Source organism: Cenococcum geophilum (genome assembly GCF_001692895.1).
Source record: "Cenococcum geophilum 1.58 unplaced genomic scaffold K441scaffold_37, whole genome shotgun sequence".
Taxonomy (NCBI): Eukaryota; Fungi; Ascomycota; class Dothideomycetes; order Gloniales; family Gloniaceae; genus Cenococcum; species Cenococcum geophilum.
In genome coordinates, this window is record NW_027137595.1 from 1,297,192 (window position 1) to 1,323,011 (window position 25,820).

Sequence of the window (25,820 nt, forward strand, 5' to 3'; positions counted from 1 at the left end):
AAAATATTTTGAATCTACAAGTTAGGTACTTACGAATTTTACCATCCTTCTCTTGATAGATTTTCGACATTCAATCGCAAATTGATAAAATGAGTCCACAGGACGAACACTTGTTTGAGGTAAAGGCTGGCATTAACTCAGCAAAAGTTCTTCATTTTAATTGCATTTCTTTTACTAAAACCTTCTTGAACGGTTGGGCCACTGATATGGGTGTTGCCATGCGAATGAGCCAAGGATTTTCGCCGATTATTCAAGTTCTGACTACCAGTATCAACCGCGCAGGTTGAGCTGCCTGCTGATCATCTTCACTAAGTGATTCACTTAGCTCAGGGGGCTTATCACTGCGCAAAGTANCATGCACTATCTAGAAAGTAGAAGCTCCAGTGAAAAGCTACTAATGATAGGTCGACGAAGCAACGGCTGGGTACGGAGGGAAGGGGGTGACGGCTTCCCCGCATCAGAACCCCCGAAAGCAACAAGTGCCAAGTCATCGTAGCGTTGGAACACACCAAACCGAAAACCTCCATTCCGAGGTTGATTCGGCTTCATCTGCACTTTGGTGTGAATATGTAGTCTTATGCCGTCTTACGGCCGTTTGAATGCAAAACAGAACTGCGTTCTAGCATCACTGCTGAGCTCAACTTCGGCTTGTCTCAGCATATTAAATCTAGATGCTGAATCGGACTCTTTCCACGAAACAAGTTAGACACAACAGCCACTCTGGTCACAAGGAGTAGAAATTTTATCAAGAAGTATTTTAGCCATAAATGAAGAACTTCGAGTAATAAGAAGGCTAATCCTGCGGTCTCACACCGTATTTCACCTCTACTACCTAAGCATATGATTTACTCCAGGTATATGTTGGAAACAACCGCCTAGAACACGCCCATCCCACCCAGCTTGAAAAGGAAAAATGCTGAAAGCACGAATCAATTCCAAACCCCAAACAACTCCCAAAAATGACAACAACAAGGGTTCTACCACCTGAATCATAATTGTCCGCGCGCCGGCAACGCCCCCTGCAGGATCTCTCCATGCTTCTTGAATAATCGCTCACAAATTAGTCAACTGATCAATCAATCTTTGCTCCCTCATTCCTGCCTCTCCCCCTTTCCCGGACGCTAAGTCCTGCGTCCAGCCTCCCAGTCCCATACTGCCTGGTACCTGACGGTGCAAATGCGGCATTTGTGCCTTGTCTTCCTCTCCCTCTTTCACTTTCTTCGTCGTCATCCCCCACCTCAAAAGCGTCATCCCTCAATTCAATCAAATCACCCAAATCGCCACCCACAGCCCCAATTACCGGAACAGCAGAACCCCTCCCTGCTGCGCTACTAGATGAAGGCTCCGATAACATAGTAGAGGCACGCGACGCCACTTTGCGCACCCAGCCCTCAACAGCATGACCCACATTCTCAAAATCCAGTCCTCCGCCCCCAGTTCTAGAAGCCGTGCTCCGGCCCCCAGTGCCCATGCGGAAGGATGTTGGCGTATCCGAGCCATCAAGGTTAGCATCGATGTCCAGTAAACCAGGATACCACGGCGTAAGGTACTCTTGCTCAGGCGGTGGAGCCACATTGGGGAGGTGCGCGGCGAATAGCTTGTTCAAGCCATCTTGAGCAGGTCCAGGGCTGCGAACGTTCTTACCAAGTGTACCAACGCCGCCAGGACCGTGGAGGGAAAAGGCTGATACACTAATTGTTCGAGGGCGTGGGCGTGTGGAAGGGCTGTTGCTTGTGAGGGGTGTGATGGTTGTAGAACTGCCATTTTTGACGCTCGTGAGTGATGGCGAGGAGGTATGTGATGCAGTGGAATTTGTGGACATTGAGGATCGGGGGAGGTCAAGGGAAGATGATGGGGTGTCGGAAAATGTGAGAGATTTCCGACGGGCTGGAGGAAAAAAGCCGAGAGTTTTGCGTGGTAGTCGAGCAATCTCAGTAGGCATGGTCTCATTTGGGAGTAATACCCACGAGTCATGCTTCCAAGGAGGCTCGGATTCGGTATGGGAGGAGTTTGCAGAGGATGGTGGACGAGGTAAGGATGTACTTTGGCTGGTGGAGTCGTGTTGGTGCCAGCCATTCGAAGCGATTGGAGTTTGTGTAGGCGTCCTGTCGTTGTCGGAAGAGCTTTCACCGTAGCCATCAAGCAAGAGGTCGTCTTCTCCATGTTGGTTGGGGTCTAATACCGGTCGACCCTTCACACCACAAGCATCTACAGGGAGGACAATCGTCTGACGAGTTTGGACGCTATCATTAGGCCACATTCGATTGGCTTTCCGAAGTACTGCTGGTTGGCAGTTGAACCGGATTGTTATTCCAGCAAGAGTGTCTTCTGGTTTCACTCGATGCACATAGACCAATGCATCTCGATCTTCCTGCTCAGCTGGTGGTGCCGATACAGAAATTCGGTCGTCTGAACTCCGCCGTTTAATTCTCCCGGCAGAATCCGGATATATGTGCCCATTAGCTGCTAGTAGGTCCTTCCTCTTCATTGCGCGAACCAAATTCTCCCTCTCCTCCCGCGAACCAACCCCAATCTGGGCACCGATGGATCCCGTAGGTCCCCATTGCTTTGGAGGAGCGCTGCTTGATATTCGGCGGTGTGTAGCTTCTAACGGCCTTCTTGTCCTTGGTTGTTTGCCCTTGGGGGCTGTATCGTTTCCTAGAACATTCGATGCTAGCCCTTGTAATGCAGACCACGAGTTCCCCCATATATCGGAAAACGACGCAGACGAATCGTGATTGCTCCGTTGATTTAGTCCACCCAGCCCACCTAATGGCCTGCTGTTGCTTGCTGTATTCGACTTCGGAGACGTTCGCGATGGGTCAGTACGAGAAGGATGAGTGCTTGGAATTGGTGACGCGGTCCTGGAATTGAAAGGCGATCCGAAAGGTGAGATTCTCCGAGTACTTTGTCCGCTTTGAATTTCCGATTTTAATTCGCCATCTAGTCCAGAAATCAAGCGTCTGTTGCGTGGACGAAGTGAAGAAGCGGAGGGTGTCGAGCTGGTGTTTGAGGAATAGTGTGAGGCATTAGTGGGGTTCATGGCCTTTAGAGTCCTGGCGATGCGGGTGCGAGGGGAGCAGCATAGGATAGATGCTGATGTTGAGTGGCAAGGAGCATGGCATCAAGTCAGAATGGCATTCTTGAGACGTTGCTGCAGATGGTGATGCCAGGGATGATCGGCTGTGCAATCGTTGAAGAGGATCCACATTCGGATCCACCAAGCTTTGCGCGGTGCTTACGGACAGTCACCACACGCCGTATTGCGGCGTGAAATATACATCGAATGCATTCTTAGAGTGCTTCTCTTGAATAACCAAATTGCCGCCGTCCTCCAACACCATTGACGTAAATCGGCTCCAAAAACGGATTCTTAAGGCTAGATGGCTTCTGAACGGTATCACGGCCCGCTTTTCTGCCAATGCTCATTTTTGCAGCACGCAATACCTGGACACGCAGATGAGAACTTCTCTCCTCCGAGCACAGATACTAAGGAACATCACCTATGTTTTGTTTCACGTCCAAGTCTATAGCTAGTCTCTTGGATCTCGTTTTACCATCTCTTAGAATTTCTTCTACTACCGAGAGGGTTTCCGTTCCACTGCGCAGTTCTTACCAGCCTTTCTTTTATTATTTGACTGGAGCAACCTGAAAACATCAGGTGTTAGAATGCACACATTGGCGTATTTCAGCACAAGATAAAGATAATCACAAGTATCTTCGCAAGAGTTGCACTCGACAGTGCTATTCTAGTCTATGGTTTACACATTAATTGCCCTATGTTTCATTGCTTGACAATCAAATAGTCGCGCGTCTCCGTTACATAACCTTGCGGAAGGAAAACTAAAAACAGTATTAAGATGTCGTTCAAATTCAAATTTCCACCGACTTCTCAATTCTAACGTCCTCCCGATTTTTCCTATCAAGTATATTCCCAAGCTCCATACGTCACGCTACGAAGCAATCTCGTTTACTCTCTCCGCCACAACCCACATAAATAGTACTTCGTCCACCTGCCCCTCCTTTTCTGCTTCCTTCACAATGTCTTTGATCTTGATTCTAAAACCTTCCTCTTCCAATATCCCACATGTCCTTTCCGAACCCCATGCACTCCAGAACATGCACCCGCCTTCAACCCTCTCGCCCAACCATTCGCTCTCTGTGGACCCCCCATTCTCCTTTGCTCCAAAGTTTGCAAGGAGCCACCCACCTGGCTTGAGCCAGCGAGAGATGCGGCGCAAGATTGTGGCCTGCTCGTCTTGCGGGAGATGGATGAGTGAATAAATCGCGACCACTGCAGAGAAGGAGTCTGGGGGGAAATCCAAGGTCATCATGTCGCCTTGAACGAATATAACTCTGTCCGAAGGCAGATTCTGTGCGGCAAGGGCGAGCTGAGTGCTAGATATATCATTCGCCGTAACATGGACGTTCGGCTGGGCAGTCAAGAACTGTGTGGCTGGAACGCCTGCACCGCAGCCGAGCTCGAGAACATAGATATCTTCCGACTCGGAGGGCGTAGTGGAGAGGCAAGGAGCTAGTTTTTGCAGATAGTGAAGACGTGTACTGTATGAAGGTTTGGTCCATGCCAGGTAGCGGGTGGCTATTGCATCATATGTCGTTTGGATGCCAAGTTTTATGTCCTGAGAGCAGGGACAGGCAGGTTTGTCGACTTGGCTTTTCTCTAGTTGCAATTCAGCGTTTAGTGACATAGTCGAAGACTGTCGGCATAGGTTTTGTATGAACAGATAGTGGTACCAGAGGAGCTGAGGTGGATTGGGAAGAGAACAGTTGAGACAAATGATGACTCACAAGCTGCAGCACGACTTCAACCATGAGAAGACATGCAGGGTTTTGGAAGATCAAACTCCCTAATTCGTGACACGGAGCTTGCATTGCATCACTAAGTCTGCATTGCTCCACATCTAGGGCCAATAATACCGCCTTGGGGCATGAAGACCTGACATTCCCCGCAAACGTATCGTGGAGCGACAAGATACTGCCTATATACGCCGCATTCCCCAAATCCACTTTTGACACCTGTATTTATAACCCCAGTCACGGAAAGTTCATTCAGCGAGTGGAAAAGCCACTGAAATGTCCTCATCATCTCCACGGGCTAGAGCTTTCACCCCCAATGTCCACGCTTTCGAACTCCATCTCCCATTGGTCGACTTCGGCAAATTTCTTCGCTGCAGCCGCGAGCTCGGCACTCTTCGCATGATTTATTGTAACTTCAGTTGGCTCATCGTCTTCTTCTGAGAGCTCGTGGTAGATGAACGTGCTCTCATTCTCCTTGTCAGATGACACAACCCGACGATTTCCATAAGTCCTAGTAACTCCCTTCGCTGTTTGTATGGTTTTCACCGGTGTTGCCTTCTTCGCAGAGGTCTGGCTAATAGTTTTCTTTGCTTCTCGAGAGCCTTTCTTCACCGGCGTTCTCGCAGAGTCTGTTTTACGAGCGGTAGTAGTGCGGCGGGAAGCAGGAAATTGCAATTCGTCCTCATCAGAGGTAGGCATTGATGTTTCTATGTCATCAGAGCTGGGAATGTCAAACTGATCAACAGCCCTATTTCTCGCATGATAGCGACGGCGGGGAAGCAGTGATTGGAGCTTAGCGGTCGAAAGATTTGGTGGCCTGGAAGGCTTTCTAGGGGCCGCCTTTCTGTGCCGCGTAACAGTCACGCTTTCTGCGCCCGATCTGACCGAGTCCTCACTGCCTTCGTTATCCTCACCCTGGGCTTGACGTGTTTTGCGAGAGCTTGTTTGACGGCCTTTTTTTTCACCATGAGATTTACAAGCCTTTGTCATGATTGGACTATTTGGAAGAGAACTGCTGGATTTGGGAGGAGCCATGGTTTCGCTCCAGATTTCCGGGTCTTGCTGTTGTTCCTCTTGGATATTGCCCTCTTGTGTTTCTGCGATGTGTTCTGGAAGGCTTGAAGGTTCAGAGGGAGAAATAGACCCACCACGCCCTTCAGTAGGGGAAGGCATGGCTGGGGGAGACGAACGCGGAACCTGTATATCTGGAGAAGATAGCTTCCGTTTTCGCGAGCCGGAAGTGTGTGTTGAAGTTGAAGATCTTCGACCGGTTCCCTTACCTCCACCTCCCTGATCCACATTCTTATGAAGGTTAAGAGGCGTAGACTCGTCATCTGGGTTGAAGTCATCAAAATCTTCCTCATTGTCGCTAGTCTGTTGTACCATACGAAGAATGCTCGGTTGTCTAGGTCTTCGCTTGAAATTTGCGAGAGCCAAAATCGAAGTATCTATCGCTGGGGTTCCCTGGGCCTTCAAGGTCGATTGTGGGTTTGTTGTGCGAACAGGAGACGGACTCGCATATAGGGAATCGACTTCAGAAGGCGCTAGAGAAGGCTCTCTGGCGGCTTTTGTGATCGTTCCTGGTCGGGAATCCTCGAGCTCTGGGGAAGGAATGGTAGCCTCCGGTGATGTTTTTCGCGCTCGACTAGCCTTCGTCTTCAATGTAGCATCCCGCCTCTTTTTCAGTGCATCTAAAGCTTCGGCTTGCTGTTTGTCCGGTTTCACTTTCTTGGCAGTTGGTCTGGTCTTAGGTATTGTTTTGTGAGCACCCTTCACATCTCCTTCACCTAGCCCACCAGTCATAGTATAATCAACATTTCTTTGCGACACTAGGCTCAGTCTTCCACGAATTCGGGTAGTTGTGGTCACAAGACCCTCACTATCATCGCTGTGATCTTCAATACATTCTACAACTTGTCTTGCTGGATTGCGACGATGGGGAGCGGCACTGGATGGTTGCGATGGTTGCGCGACGCGTGTAGACGCGACTTTGGTCCGCTTCGGGCTCGGCATGGCGGGGGAGCTCTAGAAAATATCCAACCGATGAAGGTTGACAGTAGAGCATAAGAGAGAGTCAAATGGGTATCCTCGGTAAGGAGGCTGGCATGAATGTGGTGAATGCTGCGAATGCTAGAAACAGGGCGCGATGGAGGGAATGGAAGAAGTCATCGCGCGGCTGTGTTGTGGAGATAGCCGCCCTAGTTCGACTTTTTAGAGCGAGAAAAGCTTAATCGTCGAATCCCTGCACGAAACACAACACCATCACGATGATGCTGACTATTGGTATTTATGACATATTTCGTATATTTCCCACCAACTACACGCTTGCGGGCATCGCGATTGCCCAAAAAAAACCCTTGCATGATCTAGCTAATGCGCAGAATGCACCTCCATCCCGACGAAGCAAACTGCATATCACTTTTTCTCGAATAAGTCCTTTTCAACCATTGATCTATTAAAAGCATTAGAGTCTGGACAGTTATGGGGGCAATACATCAGAATTTACCTGCATATTGGATGGTAGAAGTCCTTATTCTTTTCAAAGGTCTCAACCGCCAACTTCCGGTCCACTTCATTCAATAACCTGAATAGCGGTCTCACAAACTTCATTCTTCCTACTTCCCCTAGCAGCTCTGCGGTGGGCTGGTAGACCGCCTTCGCCTTAGATTTGAGCCCGATACCATAGTAGCGGCTGACAACCTCTACGTTCTGGCTTTTCGCAAATCCGTAGGTAGCCCCCATCAGTTCAACGTCTGAAGGTGAGATAGGCTCTGTGAAGGTTTGGATTTGTTCCAAGAACACGACCAATTGGTTTGCGGACCAGCCTTCAATATCGTTTTTGCTGGGCTTAAAGGCACTAGCATCGCCGGAACGAGTCTCCCACTCCCGCGCAAGCTTGAAGCAAGCCTTGACCAAAGTCTGATCAAAGTCCGGTTTTGGAGGGTAGCCTGGCTTGTAGAACCAAGCGTCCCAATCTAAATGCCCCACATACGTAAGCATAGCGCTGGGATAAATATATTTAAAGAAAGAAGCAAGGAAATTTACCAAGTTCCTCGAGCTTCTTGGACGCTGGGGGATCCGAGGAGAAGAATTCCAGCAAGGTAGATTTTAAATCGTAGGAATCTAGAGATTTGAACTTGTATGTGTTAAAGTACTGCAAGGTATCAGTAGCTGCATATTAAATTGGATTTTCCTCGTTTCCTCACGTGGGGAATAAACCCATCCCATTTCTCTTTGCCAACTAATTTCTCTAAGTGGTAGAGAAAGATGAAGCCTTTCTCATACGGGATAGAAGAAAAAGCGTCATCAGGGTCTTTCCCTTTCAAGTCTATGACAAGTTTAGTGAACTCGTGCTCCTCGCCAAACCTTTCTATTGAATCTTGTAGAGCCCTGCAAGCCGTTGCTCATCAGTAGGTGGATCTTAGAGAAATATTAAGATAGCTCACTTCCATCCAATAATTGCAGAGAAGTCTCGATAAGGTTCTCCATGGATTGCTGCTTGTATGCGACGTTCAAGGTAAGTCGTCCATCCTTCTCGATCCTTAGCAAGTGGTCGTGGCGGTGCAAAAGGACATAGAAACCTTCATTCAACCAGAAGTGCTCCCAAGAGCAATTACTGACAAGATTACCGCTCCCTGTTCGAGATTATGAGAAGATATATGCGTGAATTTGCTAGGAAACATACAGCTGTGGGACAGTTCATGTGCAATAACGTCAATGTTTTCTCCTGAGATTTTCGGTCAGAGCAAGCTAACTTTATTCCAGTACAGATGCATACTGTCACCACTGATGATCGTTGGTGTCGCAAACGTAAAAATTGGATTCTCCATTCCGCCTAGCATTGACCAAATAAAATAATTAGTACGCTCTACGCTTCTGTTATAATCTAGTCTAGGGACCGTTACTAACCGTAGGGGAAAGAACTCGGGAGAATAAGCGCGTTGTAGGTCCTATGCTTGGAGTAAGCCCTTGAGTTGCGAAAACACTACTTGTGGACCACTCACGTCCACGCATAGGGATATACTATGGATTCTGCAGCTTCAAGAAACTTCTCCATATCATTCTCAAGCTCCCATTTGCACCCTTGAAGCTCTTCGGGACCTGTCCAGACAGTACTTCGTGGCCCAATGGAAGCACAGGCAAGATCACCGCTGGCAAGAGCGAACAAGTAGCTCGGAATCGGAATTTCCTGTTTGAAGGTGTATAGTAATGTCCCCGGAGCACCGCCCTTCCCCGGTTTGAAATCTTTGGAACCAGTAGGAAGTCCGCTGGCGAGTACGGGAAGATGAGACCTGATGTTGAAATCAAATGTTGATTTTACGTCGGGGGTGTCCTGGCATGGGAATACAGATCTTGCGTGAATTGCCTGGCATTGGGAAACTAGGAACGGTGTTGGATACGTTTGGCCCTTCGTTAGAAAGTGTTGGTACTTACACATGTAAGGATGTTTCTTGTTTGAAGTCTGTGCAGGCGTGAGCCACTGCAGCGCTGTGCATTTTTCGGTAGTTCTGAGTGATATCTGAGGTCGCTTATATCAGCCTATCTCAAGCAGATATATTGGGGATAAGCAATACATCAAGTTCAAATGTTTTTCCTTTCTTAACCCCATGATCAAGCTTGATTGACAATGCGCTGCCGTAAGGTTCGAATCTTGAGGCCAAAGTCCATTCTGCCACCTTTCTCTCAATCTTCACATCTTTGATGTCAAGAAAACTGATAGTTTATTAGTTATGTAACTAGATATTTGAGATCAAGTGTATTTTCTAGAGCTAATAACTCCTCATGCACAAACAATTATATAACTGGATTAGAAGATTACCTCGTATCGAGTACGACTTCGGCGCTTTCCGCATCTGTCACTGACTTCAGACTCAACACTACGTTTCCATCGAGAATTTTCCTTGTAAAATCAATCTCAAAGTTTGCAGTTGTATGTGTGGTTAGGAAATTGTGATAATTTGATAGGGTATTGGGGTCTCTCGGTCTGTTGATGGAGACATTCGTTAACATTGGGCGGGACACCATGGCTTGTGGTGAGCGGTGCATTTTGCTGACTGTAAATGCTAGTACTGTGTGAGTTTAGATAGCAACGATAAGGCTCATGGGCGTCGAGGGCAAAATCTGGGAGAATCTCTAAGCTTTCCTAATGGTGTTGTTTATATCGCTGAGCAGGTTATGGAGCTAAAACGTTGTGTATTGCTTGTTTTCTATATAGGTGGTGGATGAGGTTTGTCCTCATCGAGCGCCAAGCCTCATCACGTGATATCGTTGCGGGCTTGTTGTTGATTAATCTATCCAGGGGCTCGAAGTTTGTTGTGCCAAGAATACGGTGCCGGTTACGTTGCTTGTGGAACTAAATCTTAGCGTGCATTTGTAATATGCTCGCCCCATAGTAATTTGGTACGTGCGCACCATCGCGCCCATGACGCGTCGGATGTCAAAACAACACCTTGCCCTCGCCATTGAACTTGAAGCTTTTGATCCTCATACAAATCTTCTATCGCGATCAAATCTTGGAGGAGTTTGCAATGCCTCGCAGACGCGCACCCGCTTCCACCCCCCCTACTGCCGCTGGCGGCAGCAGCGCTCACCCAATCCTTCGTGCACCTGACGATATTGCTGGTTGGAGGCATGCTTTCTTTACCCTCCAGCAGGACCTTCATTTAAGCGTCGAACAGTTCAACCAGCTCTGGCCTTATATAACAAATTAGTGGTCTAACCAGGGTAAAACGTACAACAAGTATTCCGTCGACCATATCTTCAAATATCGCTTCTGGCGTAAGCAGCAGCCAGAAAGCAGAGGAGAAGGTGTTCGTTCGCGCTCAATTCGAATCGCCAATCCATGTGGCATGGTGTGTAAGGTGGTATATAATTATCCAGCTGGGCGAGCGGAAGGCAGTGCGCCGTCTTCAATTACTATTACTAGAACAAAGAAGTCGTGCTCCAAACATAATCATTCCTTAGAGGATATTGATGCGTTTAAACGGCCAGAGGCTCTTATACAAGCTGCTGCTGCTAAGGTATCCAAAAACTATCAATACCATAAGGTTGCTACCGCGATTAAAGCACCCCATATACCTGAAGCCGAGCAGCGACTCCATAACGCTGGAGGCCTATATTTCAACCGGCAAGACGTTAAGAACGCTAGAAGACACTGGAAGAAGGCCAATCTGGATATACGTTAGGTTGGCAACTCGTTTCCTATTAATATGCAAGAGCTAGAGGCTCTTAACTGGCTTGACAATCAACCTGGTAAGTAGCTCTAGGGTTCAATTTAGTGAGCCTTAGTACGCGGGACTTACCGAACTTCTTTATTTAAGCATATTATATTAAAATCTAACTTTTAATAGAACAGTATATGTCCGCCAAAATTACTATAAACCGTTCCTGCGATGGCACAGAGTCTCGGGGTATTATATTCGCCCACCCTGATCGAATTAAGACCCTCCGGCTACGTGGCCACCTTACACTTATAGATGCTACGCATAAGACGAACTGGCTTGGATGGCTGCTCTATACTATTATGGTTCGTGACGAACACGGTTGCTGGGTGCCAGGGGGACATTTCCTTACTAAAAAGGAAGACGGCGATATCGTAGTTGAAGCCTTAAAGGTGTTTAAGCAATGGTATTCTACTATTCACACCAGTTAATATAGCAATCGCTAATAAACAGTAATTAGGTGTGGTGGGTACGGAGGCTGGCGACTTCGCTATATGCTTACTGACGACTCTGCTGCTGAGATATCAGCAGTTCGACAAGCTTTTAAGCCTTTTATGGATGCAGATCTTATTGTAGATCATCTACTTTATATAGTACACTCAGAACGGACGCTTAAACGTAACTTTGCCGGTAAGAAGTACGCCAAAGTTCTACACCATATAATCGTCGCCCTAAAGTTTCGATCAAATATACATAAATATCGCGATAGTATAAGGGAGGCAATGAAGATTCTGGAGCGTAGGAAGGACCATAAGAAGCTTAACTATCTTATCAAGGAGTGGTGGGACACCAGCGATACCTGGGTAAGCTATGCACGTCGACATTCGACAATCCTTATGCAGATTAAGGATACAAATCCGGTAGAGGGCTGGCACTCAGCAATCAAATATAAAGCTACCAAATCAAGTATACAGCAATTTAGCCTCAAAGGCATCATCCAGCACGTCCTTACTGTCGCCAAGGAGTACGATCTACGCGCCCGCAAAGCCGCTATAGATTTTCGGACGAGGCGCGATCCTATAGTTACTGAGGAGCCATGGCTGGCCGACTTTCCTTATCCTATGCAGAAGCTTATTACCCAGCAGATGAAGCTTACAAACGATATGGTGGAGGACAACGAGGAGCTTATGTCACTAGAAGACGAGAATATCTGCACCTGTTCCTTCTATCATCGCTATCAACTACCCTGTCGCTATATCTGGGCAAACCACCTTTTATATGGCTGTTTGAAGAAGGAGGATTATGAGCGCTGGGCGTATATATAGGAGGAGTCTAGCTACGAAATATATAAGACTATGGAGTCTATATACATAGAACGAGGCGTTGATGATGAGATCGGTGCTCTAGAGCGTTACCAGCTGGAAGTTCGAGAGACCTTAGAGTCGATTAAGGCACGGTACTACAAGATCAAGAGTCAGGCGCGGGAGCTACATCCAGACGTGGGCGATCAGCTTATCCGCTGGTGGCTAAACAAGCTTACTACTGTCAGTGGCGAAGTTTAGAAGGCTGGTATAGAAGAATTTAAGCGCGAATCTGGCGTCAAGGTAGAGAGGACTCACATTGAGCGACTGGCGAAGCCTGAGATGGATATTAATGGGGGCTTTATTGATTCAAATGTAGTAGTAAGCTCTGCCTGCCAGCCTGGCAGCGACGAGGACGAATAAGCACTCCAAGATGTGATGGCGATAGAAGATTTGTATGAGGATCAAAAGCTTCAAGTTCAATGGCGAGGGCAAGGTGTTGTTTTGACATCCGACGCGTCATGGGCGCGATGGTGCGCACGTACCAAATTACTATGGGGCGAGCATATTACAAATGCACGCTAAGATTTAGTTCCACAAGCAACGTAACCGGCACCAAGAATACGCTACACCCCCTTTATTACGATATGGTTTTTGCAGTCAAGCGTATCGCTTTAAAATGGGTATCGTTATATTCCATGCTTGTATATAAAATGCACCCAAAATCAAAATTAGGTAATGACTAAATGTTTTAAACCTAATTTTATCCCTTTTACGAGCTATATTCTAACTGTAAGGCATATTGCCCAGGTGTACGGTAGAGAGCAGGCAAGCCGAGCATGAGTCACAGGAGAGTCGATGGAAGAGGACGATATGGTAAAGAGTAGGTATGGCAATACCCTAGTACAGAGACGAACCGATGAGAAGGGAAGGGCTGCAGGCCCGAAGGCTAGCCTGGGCAGCCCCTGAGAGCTCCCGGGCGTGCATCCGGGTAAGAGATAAAAGATCCCTTACACTAACTATAAGATATAAGAGTACATATTAGATCCCGCAATAGTCGCGATAGATTCGCGAGCACTGTCTGTCTTTTTGGCGACGTAGAGCGGGACACGTTACATAAGAGCTATTATATATTTTATTAATATAATAGATTCTTTAAGTAATTATATATCTATTTATATAAATTATAACCCTCTATTGAGAATACTAAGGAGCTAGATATTTTTATTATTAAACGCGAGTTAGATTTTAGACTAAAACCAACTATCTATATCTAACTTCTTATAGAATAGGGCTATGATATCGCTATAATATAGAGGTAGTAGAGAAGATAAAGAGCTTTTAGCTTTTAGTATTTAGAGATAATTAGACTTAAAGAAGTATATAAGTTTTAGCAGTAAGGCAAAGATTTTAAAACTTTCGTTACCACCAAAGCTAGAACCATAAGCTTTCAGACCCTTCGTGGAAGATTCGTTAGATAAGGAGCAGTATGCCCATGCACAACGTGCACAACGATCCACGGGGAGTCTGATTTATGATAATCTAAGAGCGGGAGCCGGAAACTAGTATGCGTGACCAACTAAGTAGGTAAGTGTACGAGCAGTCCTGAGAACCACGTACGAGTATTTCACCTTCCTGGCTTGCTGCACTGATACATATATTATGGTAACATCAAGCTTGAGAAGTATAGCATTGAGTCGGAGGATGTGCTTCTCGTAAAGTTTTTCTGAAATATGACAATTCTAGCAACATGCTAAAAAATTAATCCGAGTTTCGCCAACCTCAGCATTCGAGCCAAAGCTATATAAAGCGCCCCAATAGAGAATACAGAAAGTATGGAATACTCTTATTACCCAAAACAGTTGACACAATGAACATGATGCTACAGCCGCCCCGGTTCAACACCATAGAAAGTAGCACTAGTTTTAGCTAACAGGTGCACATTGCCCGGTATTGCTTCAGGAGCTGTTGCCATACGCCTTGTCAACTTCCTTGGTATATTTGTTCAATATGGCCTTGCGGTTGATTTTGGTGGCTGCAGTGGTAAAACCCTTTATATTGTTAGCTGGGAAATTAATCAATCTGCGAGGACGAATACTTACGTTTTGGGGAGTCCACTCCTCATCTGCTAGGACGACACCTTCGATGATCTCAAAGGGGGCAAGGCCACCTTTCCTTCCGGCGTCTTGCAACTGCTTTAGGACTGCACTATTGAGCTTATCATTATGCGTGAGCTCCTCAAGATGATCGCCCTTGACGCCGTTCTCCTCAGCTATTTTCTTTAAGGCAGGTTCTGCAGGAACGATGATCGCAATCGGTCTCGATTTATCCGGGGCGGCATAGACGCAAATATTTGCAACGACAGTAACGGAACGATAGATCGACTCGAGCTATAGTTGTGAGCAAATCAGTCTCCTGTAGACAGACATTTCAGCGGAGAACTTACCTTCTCGAGCGCAATATATTCACCGTTCAGAGTCTTCACCAAATTCTTCTTCCGATCAATGATTCGGATTTGGCCCTTCGCATCGAACTCTCCGATGTCTCCAGTTTTGAACCAACCGTCTTCTGTAAAGGAATCTTTATTCTCTTGTTCCAAGTCAAGATAACCTTCAGTAACGCCATCTCCTCGTATCCAAATCTCTCCTTGAGGGGGTTTGTTTGTAGAAAAATAACCCGCGTCTGCGAAGTCAACTAATTTCATCTCAATGGAACCCGGAATTTCGCCAAGAGCATCATTTGTCCAAGCCAGGGGATCCATGAGAGCTCCCATTCTGTCATTATATTAGCAAAATCGTATACTTTCTACCCCAAAACCTTAACTTACGCGCTTGTTTCCGTTAAGCCATAACCACTAATCATAGGCGTGATCGCAAGAGAGATGAAGCGTTGCGTTTCTTTCGAAATAGGCCCACCACCGTTCATGCAGATACGTAGTTTACCCCCAGTTGCATCCTTGACTTTCTTGAAGACCATGGCATCCAGTATTCCACTACCAGGTAGCCCAGAGGATAGAAGAAAGCCTTTAGCGGCCAATGCACCCCAGAAGAGATTCCTCACAAGTGCGCTACCCGAATTGACCTTTGCCACTATGCCCTTCTTCACAGTCTCCCATACTTGCGGCACACCTACGAGGATCGTAGGTTTCAGTTCGCGAATATCTCCTTTACATTTTCGAACGGAAGTGTCTGAGAGTGTCCTGATTGTTCCATAACCCATAGTTCCTCCCCAATAGAGACATGCGTTTTCAAAAACGAATTCAAGGATATGGGCGAGCGGAAGATAAGTAAGTAAAGAATCCCCCGGTCCTAGATACGGCCCAACGATGACGTCTACACCGGCGACTGCTCAAGAATTAGCGAAAGCGTCTAGGAGAAAAATGGGCACATAGGGATGGTAAATAACTGCGGAAATTGCTTACTGGCAGCAACCACATTCCTGTGTTTGAGAAGCACTCCTTTGGGAGTCCCGGTTGATCCTGATGTATACATGATACAGGCAAGATCTTCGGGCGTTGGTGGGACGGGATCAACAGGGTTGTCTTCGCCTGACTTGACCAATTCATCGAAGCTGAGAAGGATCAATTCTGGGTGTGCAGCTTTGAGCGTGTCAATATCCTTCTGTTTGGCCTCGTTCGTGGTGCTATAAATGACATATTTGATATCCTTGGCTTCTTGCAATGGCTTAACGAGCTTGGGGAGAAGGGTAGGATCTAGGAAGATGGCTTTGGCATGAGTTTGGAGCATGGAGTGCTTCAGACCGTCTTCTCCTAGCGTATCGTAAGCAGTCACTATAGCCATAGACTGTGATAGGGCGCCTGTAGATGTTTAGGTCAGTGGCAAGGATTAACAATAGGGCGCGCAGGTAATTACCATGTGCAATTGCGAGCCACTGTGAACTACAGCCTCATTAGTTAGGGATGATTGTACTGGTGTAGTTCTAGACTCACCTTGTTGCCGCGAATATGTGAACCCGGTCAGTGGCACCCATTCCAAGTTTCTTGAAGCCAGCTCCAAGAGAGAGAGCCTGCTTCTCAAATTCTACAAAGCTCATATATTCGTAATCGCTGAGCTCGAAATAAGTCCATTTTTTGTCCACCTCCTGCTGCTGGCCATCCACCATCTTCTTGATTTTCTTCGTCTCTTCATGCGTATTAAGGATCTTGCGCATACCCAAGGCTTTGGCATTGCCAAACTTAGCCGACGAATACTTTAAGATGTCGTAGAGAGTAGCAACATCCTCCTGCGGTCGAAGCTTGAGAGCGTCCTTGGTCTTTGCATTTCGGCGGGGTATCGTCTCTCCATCGACTTTCTCAAACCCTGGAGCCTCCACTGTCACAGGCCCGCTTTTAGAGCTCCGAGCTTGCGGATAGAGTGTCTTGTAGTCCGGCATGGCGAAAGTCGGTGACGACGCCGAAGGTGCGTCTAGCGATGAGATGTAGGGTCAGAGAGGTCGGAGGTGCAGATTCACAGGTATAGAGGGCGCGATGGAGTCAGGTGTACCCAGATTACTCAACACTCGGGCTGTTGGGATACGGGGCGCAGTGACAGGCAGAAATGAGAAGGAAAGGGAGCAGCTGGTCTTACAAGAGGGTTGTGAGGCCCTGGAAATGCAGGCGGTCACGCTTGGTCTGGGCTGGGCAAGCTCAGGCGCAGACGAGAGGGAAGAAGGTGATTGAAGCTTTGATGGCCCTCTGGCTGGTGCTGTGACGACGCAAATGATGACGAAATAAGCTAGCTCTGCTTAGCCGGGACGGCAGATCGATCACCACTACCATTGGACTAGTTACCACCGTCCGTGGGCACTCGCTCGCGCCTCACGATGCCTGAGAGGACCTGCAAGTCTGCGAGCTTACTCCGCGCCCTGCTGAGGCCGCATGAAGCCGGGCTAGCTGCCAGCCGCGAGTATCCCTTGCACCGTTAAAATCGCGTGTAGAGTTATGGCCCAAGCTCAACCAATTAAACCTACTTATTTCTAGGCGGTCAGCAATTCTGCCGCAACACCAATTGGTAGTGGAGGTTTGATATTCTTGATGTCGTGCACGGGCCGCATCTGCACGGGCACGACGGTGCAAGGGATAGGTACCTACCTACCTAGTCGCGTAGTCTCTTCTCTCGGCGCTTCTTCTGTCTGCCTGGGCAGTCCTCTGAAAACCTTTCACGCCGCCAATCGCTGGCCTTATGCTCCACCAGCCCACTGGCAGGAACAGGCACTCAAGACTCGGCCATGGATGAATTATTGTTGGGCGCTCTGGGCGAGCAGGTGGCAGATCCCGAAGAAGGTGATGACACGTTTAATCAGCGTCTCTACGAGTAGCGCCCGCAATTAACGGCCCTTTGAGCAATCCAGAAGCTTTCATTGTATTTTCGCAATCTATTCCTTCGCAATCGCTAGGCTTCGTTGACGCCAATAAACCTTTGCTGGACATTGCCGTTGGGGGCAGGGATTTCTCCATTCATCAGTCTCCAACCCTCCTGTCCTCGAATCGCAAAGAAGGTACCACAGGCGCAGGTCCGTATTATTACTAACTCACTGCGCTGGAATCCCCTGTGTTCGCTGACCATTGGTCCAGTCGTCTGGAAAGTTACTCCTCTGTTTGCTGAATGGATCGCTTCGCACAACGTGCTTGCGCAACATGGCATTCTGGCACAGGATTCGATCGTCTTAGAGCTCGGATGCGGTGTGTCAGGCATTGTCGCCCTCGCGCTGGCTCCACATATCAAGAAATACGTCGCTACCGATCAGGACTATGTGCTCAAACTACTAAAGCAGAACGTAGCTAATAACTTGCTCAAGAACCCCCGGTCAACTTCGCGCAGGATAAAACAAACAAACTCCAAGCATGAAAGACCTTCCACTTCTCGTTCTAATGAAAATACTTCAAACATCGAATTTCTCGTGCTGGACTGGGAACTCGATTCCGTCTCCACATTACCAAGTTTTCTTGGGCAAAACCAAGGCAACAGCTCAGAAAGCCATCTTTACGGGGTGGATGTGCTTGTTGCATGCGATTGCATCTACAATGATGCCCTCATCGAACCCTTCGTAACTACCTGTGCTCAAATTTGTGGGCTGCGCACGACTAACGGCAAACACAAGCCAACCGTTTGCATTGCAGCTCAACAGCTCAGGTCCGCCGAGGTTTTTGAGTCGTGGCTCATAGCTTTTCACCGTTACTTCCACGTTTGGAGAGTTCCAGATGAGTTACTGACCGATCCACTGAAAGAAAATTCTGGTTTTGTTGTTTACATTGGATTCTTGCGCTCATGAGGACGTAAATTAAACAATGGTGTTTCGGGCCCTAACATCTAGATACAGTTTGGCGTTTTGGACACCTACGACGTGAGATAGTAATCCAAGGGAAACCCAAGTGCTTCACACTGCTTAGTTCTCGGAATCCTACATCTGGGCTCATTGGAGCCTGCAGCTGCCTCAATACTAACTCATCCTTACGGACACTCTCCCATCTCCCTGACCGCAAGAGCATACTCGTGGTATTTACATAGCCGCGCACGGCAAGAAAATAATCGTCCGGGTTCGGGTTATGTGATCGTGCAAACGCTGTCCAACTATCGAGTGTGAATTGACTGAAGGGAATGTCAAGATCATCGCAGCTCAGAAGACCATGCCGATAGAGAGTACCGAAGACAAAGAACAATTCGCCAGAATGGCACCTGTGCCTCAATCAGCACTGCGATTGAATTGGAAGACAAAAGGAAAAGTCTTACTTAAAGTATTCCAAGGATGGGTCACCATATGGATGGGAGGATGTTTTCGGAGCATCGCACATCTGAGCTCATGATTAATATGTATAAGACTCCAACACATCAAGTACTATTTCAGAAGAGAGGAATGATGGATATCAGATCCACACTTACAGGTGCATTCGGATCCCAGTCATACATTTGATAACTTCTGTTGAATTCATAGAAGTATAATTCCGCGAACACAGCATTTGTCACTGCCGCATATGCCGTAGCTTGGTCGAGGTAACGGAACCCGAAGTCTGTAGCAACCCTCGAAGTCACGTTGTAGGCGTTTAGGATTCCATTGGGTCCCTGCGGAACCTGGAAATCCCCGGAGCTCATGACAAAGGTGGCATTGAAAGACTGGGCATTCAGCGTCTGGGAAACGTTGGTTGTTATGGGTAGCCAGTGAATGGGGCCCATCATCCTATCAAGACGGGGACCTTTGCCACTGGCCCTAGGTGGTCTAGCTCCAGTTCCTTGGAAACCGATTTGCGTGCCATCCACGACGATATATCTTATAGATCTGTTAGTCTATCATTTTCCATAGCCCTGCGTAATAACATACCAAGCAACAGTGCTAAGTGAGGTTAAATTATAAGGATCATAGGTTCTCAAACAATCTAGTTGTGTTGTAGGGTCTAGGCAACTAGTAGCATTGAGGATCGGTTTCGCAGCGACAGAAACCTCTTCCGGTATCGTGTAATACAATGAGTAAGCGGTTGCATAATTGGACCCAGCCAGATGACTCACTGGTATTGCTGCAGCATACTTCCCAATTGCCCTCGGGGACGCTAAAATGGCACGAACAGACGCTGCACCAGCAGACCGTCCGAATATCGTAATATGGTTTGGGTCGCCACCGAAGCCAGCAATATGTGCGCGGATCCAATCAAGGACTGTGATAATATTGCCTAATCCGTAGGGTACTTGAGCGGTAGTTGATGGCGACCATCACAACATCTCCTCTGGATCCCATGTTACTATCTTCAAAAGTTGGATCCGCTCCTGTGCCGCCAGTGAAGGCACCTCCGTGGATCCAGAACATCATGGCTTTCGGCTTAGTTTGAGGAGCACGACCGTTGAGCAGGAGATAAGGTGTCTAAATATTAAGGAAAAGGCAATCTTCACTACAGTCCGATCCCGAGCAACCAGTTTGCACGCATTTTGGCCCAAATGATAGCGCTGAAACACTGCCGGATCCTTCATACAAGCTAGAATATGTGAACCGCTTTAGCTAGGCGGCGTAGCGAATGCCTTCAAAACAGAATGTGATCTTATCACGGTACCTGCAAACTGTCAGCTCAAAATACCGGCCATGCAACAACCATAGACTGCTCTGAGAACTCATGGTTCACCTTGTAATCCGTTGTTTGCCGGTGCTCACTGTTGCCTGCCACTTTTCTGAAGAGTCTGGATTACTTGGAAAATACAGCGGAGCAGACTGCGTACACAAGACTTGTAAATGGGGAAGCGGTCCACGCTTTGGATTTCCCCACTGGGAGTGAAAGCGTGACAGCTATAGGGCGAGCTACTCCCTATCTAAATGTGGGCCTTACTGAATCGCATACAAAGTATAGTAGAAATTGAAGTCCATCTTTATTACCAGTGGTGGATTCTGTAGTCCACGGTTTCTCGCCAATGGCTGCGCAGCTCAATTGTGCCTTTCTCTGATTTTGGGGTGTGCTGAGCACGATGAAGTTCCCTACAACGGGTTATTGATATCCACAGACCGAGGGTTTCCTTCCAATTGAACATTAAATACCGTAAAGATCATTATGCAATAGGATCGTTAGTCAGATCCATTTGGGTGAGGGCTAGGTACCGCTTCAACAAATGGAGCAAGAAGTTATACATTAATTCATTCTCTCTTGCTCTGGAAAGCTCCTGGCGCCCGGGACAACCTTAGAGTATTGCTAGCAGGTGGGAAGGACTTAAACCGGAAGCGAAATGCCATCAATCAACTAGAAAGGTCATAACCAGGTAATTGGTGGGGTAAAATTTGGGCAAACGGTGATCTGTGAACGTTCTTTGGTCGCAGGTATCGTCGTACATACTGGGCACGACGAGCGGGGCGGATCCAATGATGAACCGTAGCGAATTACGATAATATACAATATTCATCTGCCTTCTACCCAAGAAATCACCAAAAAAAATTTGCCCGAGAAATGTAAGGAAAAACCAGCGGCTCCTGTCCCCACTCTTGACTGACCTTCGAGAAGCAGAGCCGCTCGGCGACTGAAACGTGCACTTGAATAAAGGCCAGGCCTTCGCTCCGGGGCACACTCTTTATGCACTACCCGCACTACATAATCCTGCATGGGCTCTCGATTCATTTGGAATGCAAAACATGCTACGTACTCCGGTCTTCTCGGCCAGCAACAGCTCCACACTGAATGCCGGAGAGGCCCTTTCCAAGCTGCCTGGCCGACCTCGCCTGCCGACCTCGCCTGCCGGCCTCATGTGCTGCGCCTCGTTCGCTCTGAGCAGCAGCCTCTCAGCAATCAGGAGAGCTCCGGCTACGATGGATCGAGGATTAGTGTCTGTGCAGGGCTCGGCTAATAGACCAATCACAAGGCACGGCAGCACCCAGCCCCTCGATTTGCCATGACCTCAGTAGTCCCACCTTGTAGCGTTGCATCCTCTTTAATCCACGACTCCATCATCGCTGCACACACTTCCCTTCCCACTTCCAGCGATAATGATCTCACTGCCAGACTTCGGCTTGGAGCGCGGCAGCGCCTGCTCACGCACGCTCACCCGCGCCTATTTTTCTCTCACTAACATGAACCCCCGCGTCACTACGTCTGTGTCTGTGTCTGTGTCTGCTCACAGCCCGGTGCGCCCGGCTGCCGATGACTGCCTCGACCCCCCTGCAGTCCTATGCTAACCTGCATCCGGCCTAGACCGGTGCTAACCCATATCCGGCCTAGACTAATGCTAACCAGTTCTCGCTCCTCTTGGAGAGAGAGTCTGCGCTGAGACTCCCTCTCCTCGTCCTGCACCTACTCACTCTCACAGATCAATCGCCTCTTCCTCGACACCGCCTCGCGCCTTCCACGGTCGCATCTACATCGCATCGTCCTGTTCACTTCTTGCCGTCAACCCCGCCTCGCCCTCTTTGTAACTGCCCTTGTTCGTTTGCGGCAAGCTGAAAGGCCCACCCAAGTGCCACTCTTCTCTTTGCCTTCCAAACACTCCCTGCCTCGATCGCGCCTTGGACCACCTTGACACCGCTTCACGTCTGGAACGACTTGTAATGATAACCTTTCGATCCGATTCACCTGCTGAATCTCTTCTGCCCTTATCGACGCCTTCTTCCTCCTCTGCCGATCGTCGTACCTCTCGCCAGACTCACTGTCTTGGACACATCCGTCGCACAAAGCCTTTCGTCTCTCGCGCCATCGAATAATTCGTTCGTTTAGGCATCCGGACGCGGCAGCTGTCAATATTGATAGCTAGGCCTTTGCTGTACATGCTGTTTCATCATTCAATTGATTTGACCGCGTACATCGTTCGTTATATGAGCCGGCCTAGGCCTTTGCTGTACATGCGACGGCCGTCATGCGATCCAAACCAAGAAAAGTCTGAGCTGCGACAAATCATCAACACTTTACTCTTGTCACATTTCTGTTGAGCGTATTATGACAGACATCTCGTCGTTCAAGACGCATGCTGATCCTCAGCTGAGCTCTGTCGCCCCGTTTGGTGGTCCCTCGCCATTCACCTTCTCCAACGGCTCACCTGCTTTAGACGGCACCATCGACGAGGAAGAGTCATCAACCATCAAGTGCATCTGTGGCTTCCCTGACGACGACGGGAACACTGTTCTGTGTGAGACGTGTGATACCTGGCAGCACATTGTCTGCTATTACGAGTCACCAGAGCATGTACCAGACGTTCACGAATGCGCAGACTGCTCTCCTCGACCGGTCGATGCGAAACGAGCCGCTGAGCAACAAAGACAACTTCGGGAACTGCATAATATTGGCGAACGGAAGGTGAAGCCAAAGACTGCCACAAAAGGTCACAAGAAAAAGGTTAAGGATGCTCCGGGAGCAGTCCAGACGAATGGATGGGGCGTCCATGCGAACAACGACATCCATTATGGCACAGACAGAAAGAGTGGAAGCCCAAGGGATCAACCTCCACCAGCGAAACGGCCAAAAACTAGTCATAGAACCTCGGGTTCGGTCAACGTCATCAGCCAGACACCTACCGTACTACCGAGTTCTCGCAAACGAGCTGGATCGGCCATGTACAACGGACAAAGCCCCGTCAAGTCTCCTACTACTCCTGGACCTAACGGCTATACAGAAGAATTCTCTCCTGAGTTTATTCAGCTCTATCGCCAGCCGGAACCGGCCTTGATCGACTCGAATTCCTACACTGACATTGGGGTGGCCAATGAGATTTCTATGTGGCTTGATGACCCTGACGCTCTTGCTAATGCAACAAATGGAATGGAGCCGGCCCAGATCTTCCAACGCGTAGAAAATTCTATCGCAGACTTAGAGTCTATGGCACCAGCAATCACCAAACAGGCCACGGAGGACACTGGCGTGCTGGCCCATGGCTCTCATCCCCTTTGGCATTATCTCACCGTCGAAACCATGGTTCCTCGGAATGGTTACATTGGTGAATTAAAAGGACTTATTGGCCGTAAAGCGGATTATTTCCAAAATCCCCTCAATCGGTGGGACCTCCTGCAGCATCCGGAGCCTTTTGTCTTCTTTCCTCCCCACCTCCCTATTTACATCGATACTCGTCGCGAAGGTACTATATTGAGATATGCTAGAAGAAGCTGTAAGCCGAACATGATTATGAAGATTCTCACTCAAAGCCAGGAGGGAGGATGTCATTTTTGCTTTGTCGCGTCTGATGATATTAAGGCTGGCGATGAGCTGACCATTGGTTGGGAGATCAGTCCTGAGATCCGTCAGTTATTATCCAATTCTGTTACAAATGGCGATATACGAAAGGAAGGATTTAAGAAGGTTGAACCTTTACCACACTGGGTAGCCTGCGTCCTAGCTAATTTTGGTATATGCGCTTGCAACCATGGAGGAGGATGCCTTTTGGAACGCGCGCGCCGTCCGAACAACGGCCATTCCGAGTCCTCGATTCAGTCTAAAGTTATCAAATCCAAAAAGTCCAAGAAGACTCAAATCTCCCCTCTAAGTACTGGTTACGCAACCAACAGCCGGGCGGGGAGCGAAGCATTCAATCGTGATGGTCAGGAAGAAGACCATATGGATAGCCGGTCAACGTCTGGCTCTTCCCGTAGTAAGCCAGGAAGTCGAGACATAACACCCATGACACACTTCTCTGTTGGTGGACTGGATGTTAAAATGTCTGATCGCGAAAAACGGAAGTTGCAACAGCAAGAACGCCTTTTCGAACAACTCGAGTATGATGAGCAACATGGTCCTAAAAGGAGGAAACGAAATAGTGCCGGGTCAACGCTCAATACGCCCGGCATTGCGACTTCTGTAAGATCTTGCAACCAACCTAATTTGAGGGCTGAAACTAATTATGCCACACAGAAACAGCTTGGTCATCCTGAGCCATCTCCTTCTATGATGTCTGCTGCCGTCTTCAAATTGCGAGGTTCTGAAGCCGTCATTTCGCGCAAAGTCATCAGCACCAACGGTCATCGTGCTATAGGAACTTCGGGAAGAACAAACTGCCATGTATCCAACCAATCCCCTAAGCCACACCCAGAGTATGTAGATCGATCTACACAAACTAAGCCTGATAACCACCCAGGCACATCATTAGCAATTAGACCAAAGCCTTTCAAACCACCCCTTTCATTTAAACGGAAGCTTCTCCTACAGGCACAAGAAGAAAGACTACAGCGAGAACAGAGGCGATCAGTCAAGACGGAAGTCCAATCCCCGGCTCTGCAAGACGTTGCTGAAAGCAAGCAATGGAATGCTTCGGAATCTGCATACAAGGATACATCCACAATGGTTACTTCTGAATGTCAGACTGATTCATCCGCTGCGCCAAGTCCTGATCGGCCTGCTCCTGAGGAGGACGTCGAAATGAAAGATGCTGATGATCCCGCTATCTCCACTTCTACCATTAGCTCTCCAAAGCCGGCACGATCGCCTAGTGCTCCTCCAACGGAAAATGCATCTCAAACATCACATCCTCCAATCCAACCTCCGCCTCCACCATGGCCACCTTCATCAACATCTCCAACCCTATTCACTCCCCAACCCCAACAAAGACCCGTCGGTCTTTTTGTTCAGCTTCCTCCAACACCAGATTTTTCTACTCAACTTCCTTCAACCCCTTCCGGCATGGGCACACCAGGGTCAGTTAACAGCACAATTACCGCCGGCTCAATGGCCCAATCACCGTCTGCGCTGATATCTAATCCTGCACTCTTCTCTCCTTCAGTGGCGAGTGCCGTGAATTCAGGGCCGGCACGCAAGAAGCTTAGCCTAAGTGACTATACGAGTAGAAGGGCGAAAAGGAACATCGAAGCTCAGTCGGTTACTCAAATACAGTCAACATCTGCTACCAGCCCACACGCACACTTTATGCAAATGGCACAGGCTCAAGTTTCGTATTCTAATAATGCACACTCTTCAAACTCCCCCCCAGCAGCTTCTCCTTGCACAAACGCAGCGGATACACAAAGCATAGCACGGGAAACATCGCCAGCGCCTGCCCCTGCGACCGAAGAAGCGAAATCGCACCGTCCGCCGCTTTTTCCCGCTTCGGGCTGAATCGCCTTTCTTTTTTAGTTATTCTTTCCTTTACTCAGTGGGCGCCCAGCG

General features: G+C 48.2%; 10 protein-coding genes across 10 annotated transcripts; 4 read left to right on the forward strand and 6 right to left on the reverse strand.

The window, feature by feature from the left end:
• Positions 1–760: 760 nt before the first annotated feature.
• On the reverse strand, positions 761–3,177 carry K441DRAFT_615814 (carbohydrate-binding module family 50 protein). Its single transcript, XM_067645726.1, has one exon. It carries the CDS (start codon positions 3,041–3,043, stop codon positions 1,073–1,075), a length of 1,971 nt encoding a protein of 656 aa, XP_067501264.1. The 5' UTR covers positions 3,044–3,177; the 3' UTR covers positions 761–1,072.
• A 776-nt stretch (positions 3,178–3,953) lies between these two features.
• On the reverse strand, positions 3,954–4,709 carry K441DRAFT_573623 (S-adenosyl-L-methionine-dependent methyltransferase; the record flags this gene model as incomplete). The annotated part of the gene is made up of 1 exon (XM_067644059.1): positions 3,954–4,709. The coding sequence occupies one exon, from the start codon at positions 4,707–4,709 to the stop codon at positions 3,954–3,956; it is 756 nt and encodes a 251-aa protein (XP_067501265.1).
• Positions 4,623–6,909, reverse strand: K441DRAFT_664345 (uncharacterized protein). Its single transcript, XM_067649341.1, has 2 exons — positions 4,810–6,909; positions 4,623–4,681 (listed from the first exon to the last, which is right to left on the reverse strand). Exon 1 carries the CDS (start codon positions 6,829–6,831, stop codon positions 5,104–5,106), a length of 1,728 nt encoding a protein of 575 aa, XP_067501266.1. The 5' UTR covers positions 6,832–6,909; the 3' UTR covers positions 4,623–4,681; positions 4,810–5,103.
• A 153-nt stretch (positions 6,910–7,062) lies between these two features.
• K441DRAFT_641149 (leukotriene A-4 hydrolase) lies at positions 7,063–10,010 on the reverse strand. The gene is made up of 13 exons (XM_067646641.1): positions 9,638–10,010; positions 9,393–9,531; positions 9,253–9,337; positions 8,823–9,198; positions 8,728–8,768; positions 8,597–8,653; positions 8,504–8,545; positions 8,400–8,453; positions 8,265–8,349; positions 8,025–8,208; positions 7,864–7,972; positions 7,325–7,793; positions 7,063–7,270 (listed from the first exon to the last, which is right to left on the reverse strand). Exons 1-13 carry the CDS (start codon positions 9,862–9,864, stop codon positions 7,234–7,236), a joined length of 1,905 nt encoding a protein of 634 aa, XP_067501267.1. The 5' UTR covers positions 9,865–10,010; the 3' UTR covers positions 7,063–7,233.
• Positions 10,011–10,844: 834 nt separating this feature from the next.
• K441DRAFT_698318 (uncharacterized protein) lies at positions 10,845–12,305 on the forward strand (the record flags this gene model as incomplete). The annotated part of the gene is made up of 3 exons (XM_067653052.1): positions 10,845–11,070; positions 11,169–11,445; positions 11,500–12,305. Exons 1-3 carry the CDS (start codon positions 11,028–11,030, stop codon positions 12,302–12,304), a joined length of 1,125 nt encoding a protein of 374 aa, XP_067501268.1. The 5' UTR covers positions 10,845–11,027.
• K441DRAFT_664348 (uncharacterized protein) lies at positions 12,274–12,776 on the forward strand. Its single transcript, XM_067649342.1, has one exon. It carries the CDS (start codon positions 12,335–12,337, stop codon positions 12,539–12,541), a length of 207 nt encoding a protein of 68 aa, XP_067501269.1. The 5' UTR covers positions 12,274–12,334; the 3' UTR covers positions 12,542–12,776.
• A 1,462-nt stretch (positions 12,777–14,238) lies between these two features.
• Positions 14,239–16,672, reverse strand: K441DRAFT_573877 (acetyl-CoA synthetase-like protein; the record flags this gene model as incomplete). The annotated part of the gene is made up of 7 exons (XM_067644072.1): positions 14,239–14,331; positions 14,383–14,670; positions 14,727–15,054; positions 15,108–15,627; positions 15,702–16,097; positions 16,153–16,178; positions 16,230–16,672. 7 exons carry the CDS (start codon positions 16,670–16,672, stop codon positions 14,239–14,241), a joined length of 2,094 nt encoding a protein of 697 aa, XP_067501270.1.
• An 834-nt stretch (positions 16,673–17,506) lies between these two features.
• On the forward strand, positions 17,507–18,550 carry K441DRAFT_573983 (uncharacterized protein; the record flags this gene model as incomplete). The annotated part of the gene is made up of 3 exons (XM_067644079.1): positions 17,507–17,561; positions 17,630–17,791; positions 17,853–18,550. The coding sequence occupies 3 exons, from the start codon at positions 17,507–17,509 to the stop codon at positions 18,548–18,550; spliced, it is 915 nt and encodes a 304-aa protein (XP_067501271.1).
• A 38-nt stretch (positions 18,551–18,588) lies between these two features.
• On the reverse strand, positions 18,589–21,150 carry K441DRAFT_688766 (alpha/beta-hydrolase; the record flags this gene model as incomplete). The annotated part of the gene is made up of 9 exons (XM_067652226.1): positions 18,589–18,615; positions 18,660–18,954; positions 19,009–19,070; positions 19,159–19,453; positions 19,595–19,955; positions 20,011–20,128; positions 20,189–20,263; positions 20,586–20,731; positions 21,084–21,150. The coding sequence occupies 9 exons, from the start codon at positions 21,148–21,150 to the stop codon at positions 18,589–18,591; spliced, it is 1,446 nt and encodes a 481-aa protein (XP_067501272.1).
• Positions 21,151–22,670: 1,520 nt separating this feature from the next.
• Positions 22,671–25,769, forward strand: K441DRAFT_573964 (uncharacterized protein; the record flags this gene model as incomplete). The annotated part of the gene is made up of 2 exons (XM_067644077.1): positions 22,671–24,518; positions 24,573–25,769. The coding sequence occupies 2 exons, from the start codon at positions 22,671–22,673 to the stop codon at positions 25,767–25,769; spliced, it is 3,045 nt and encodes a 1,014-aa protein (XP_067501273.1).
• Between the last annotated feature and the right edge of the window lie 51 nt (positions 25,770–25,820).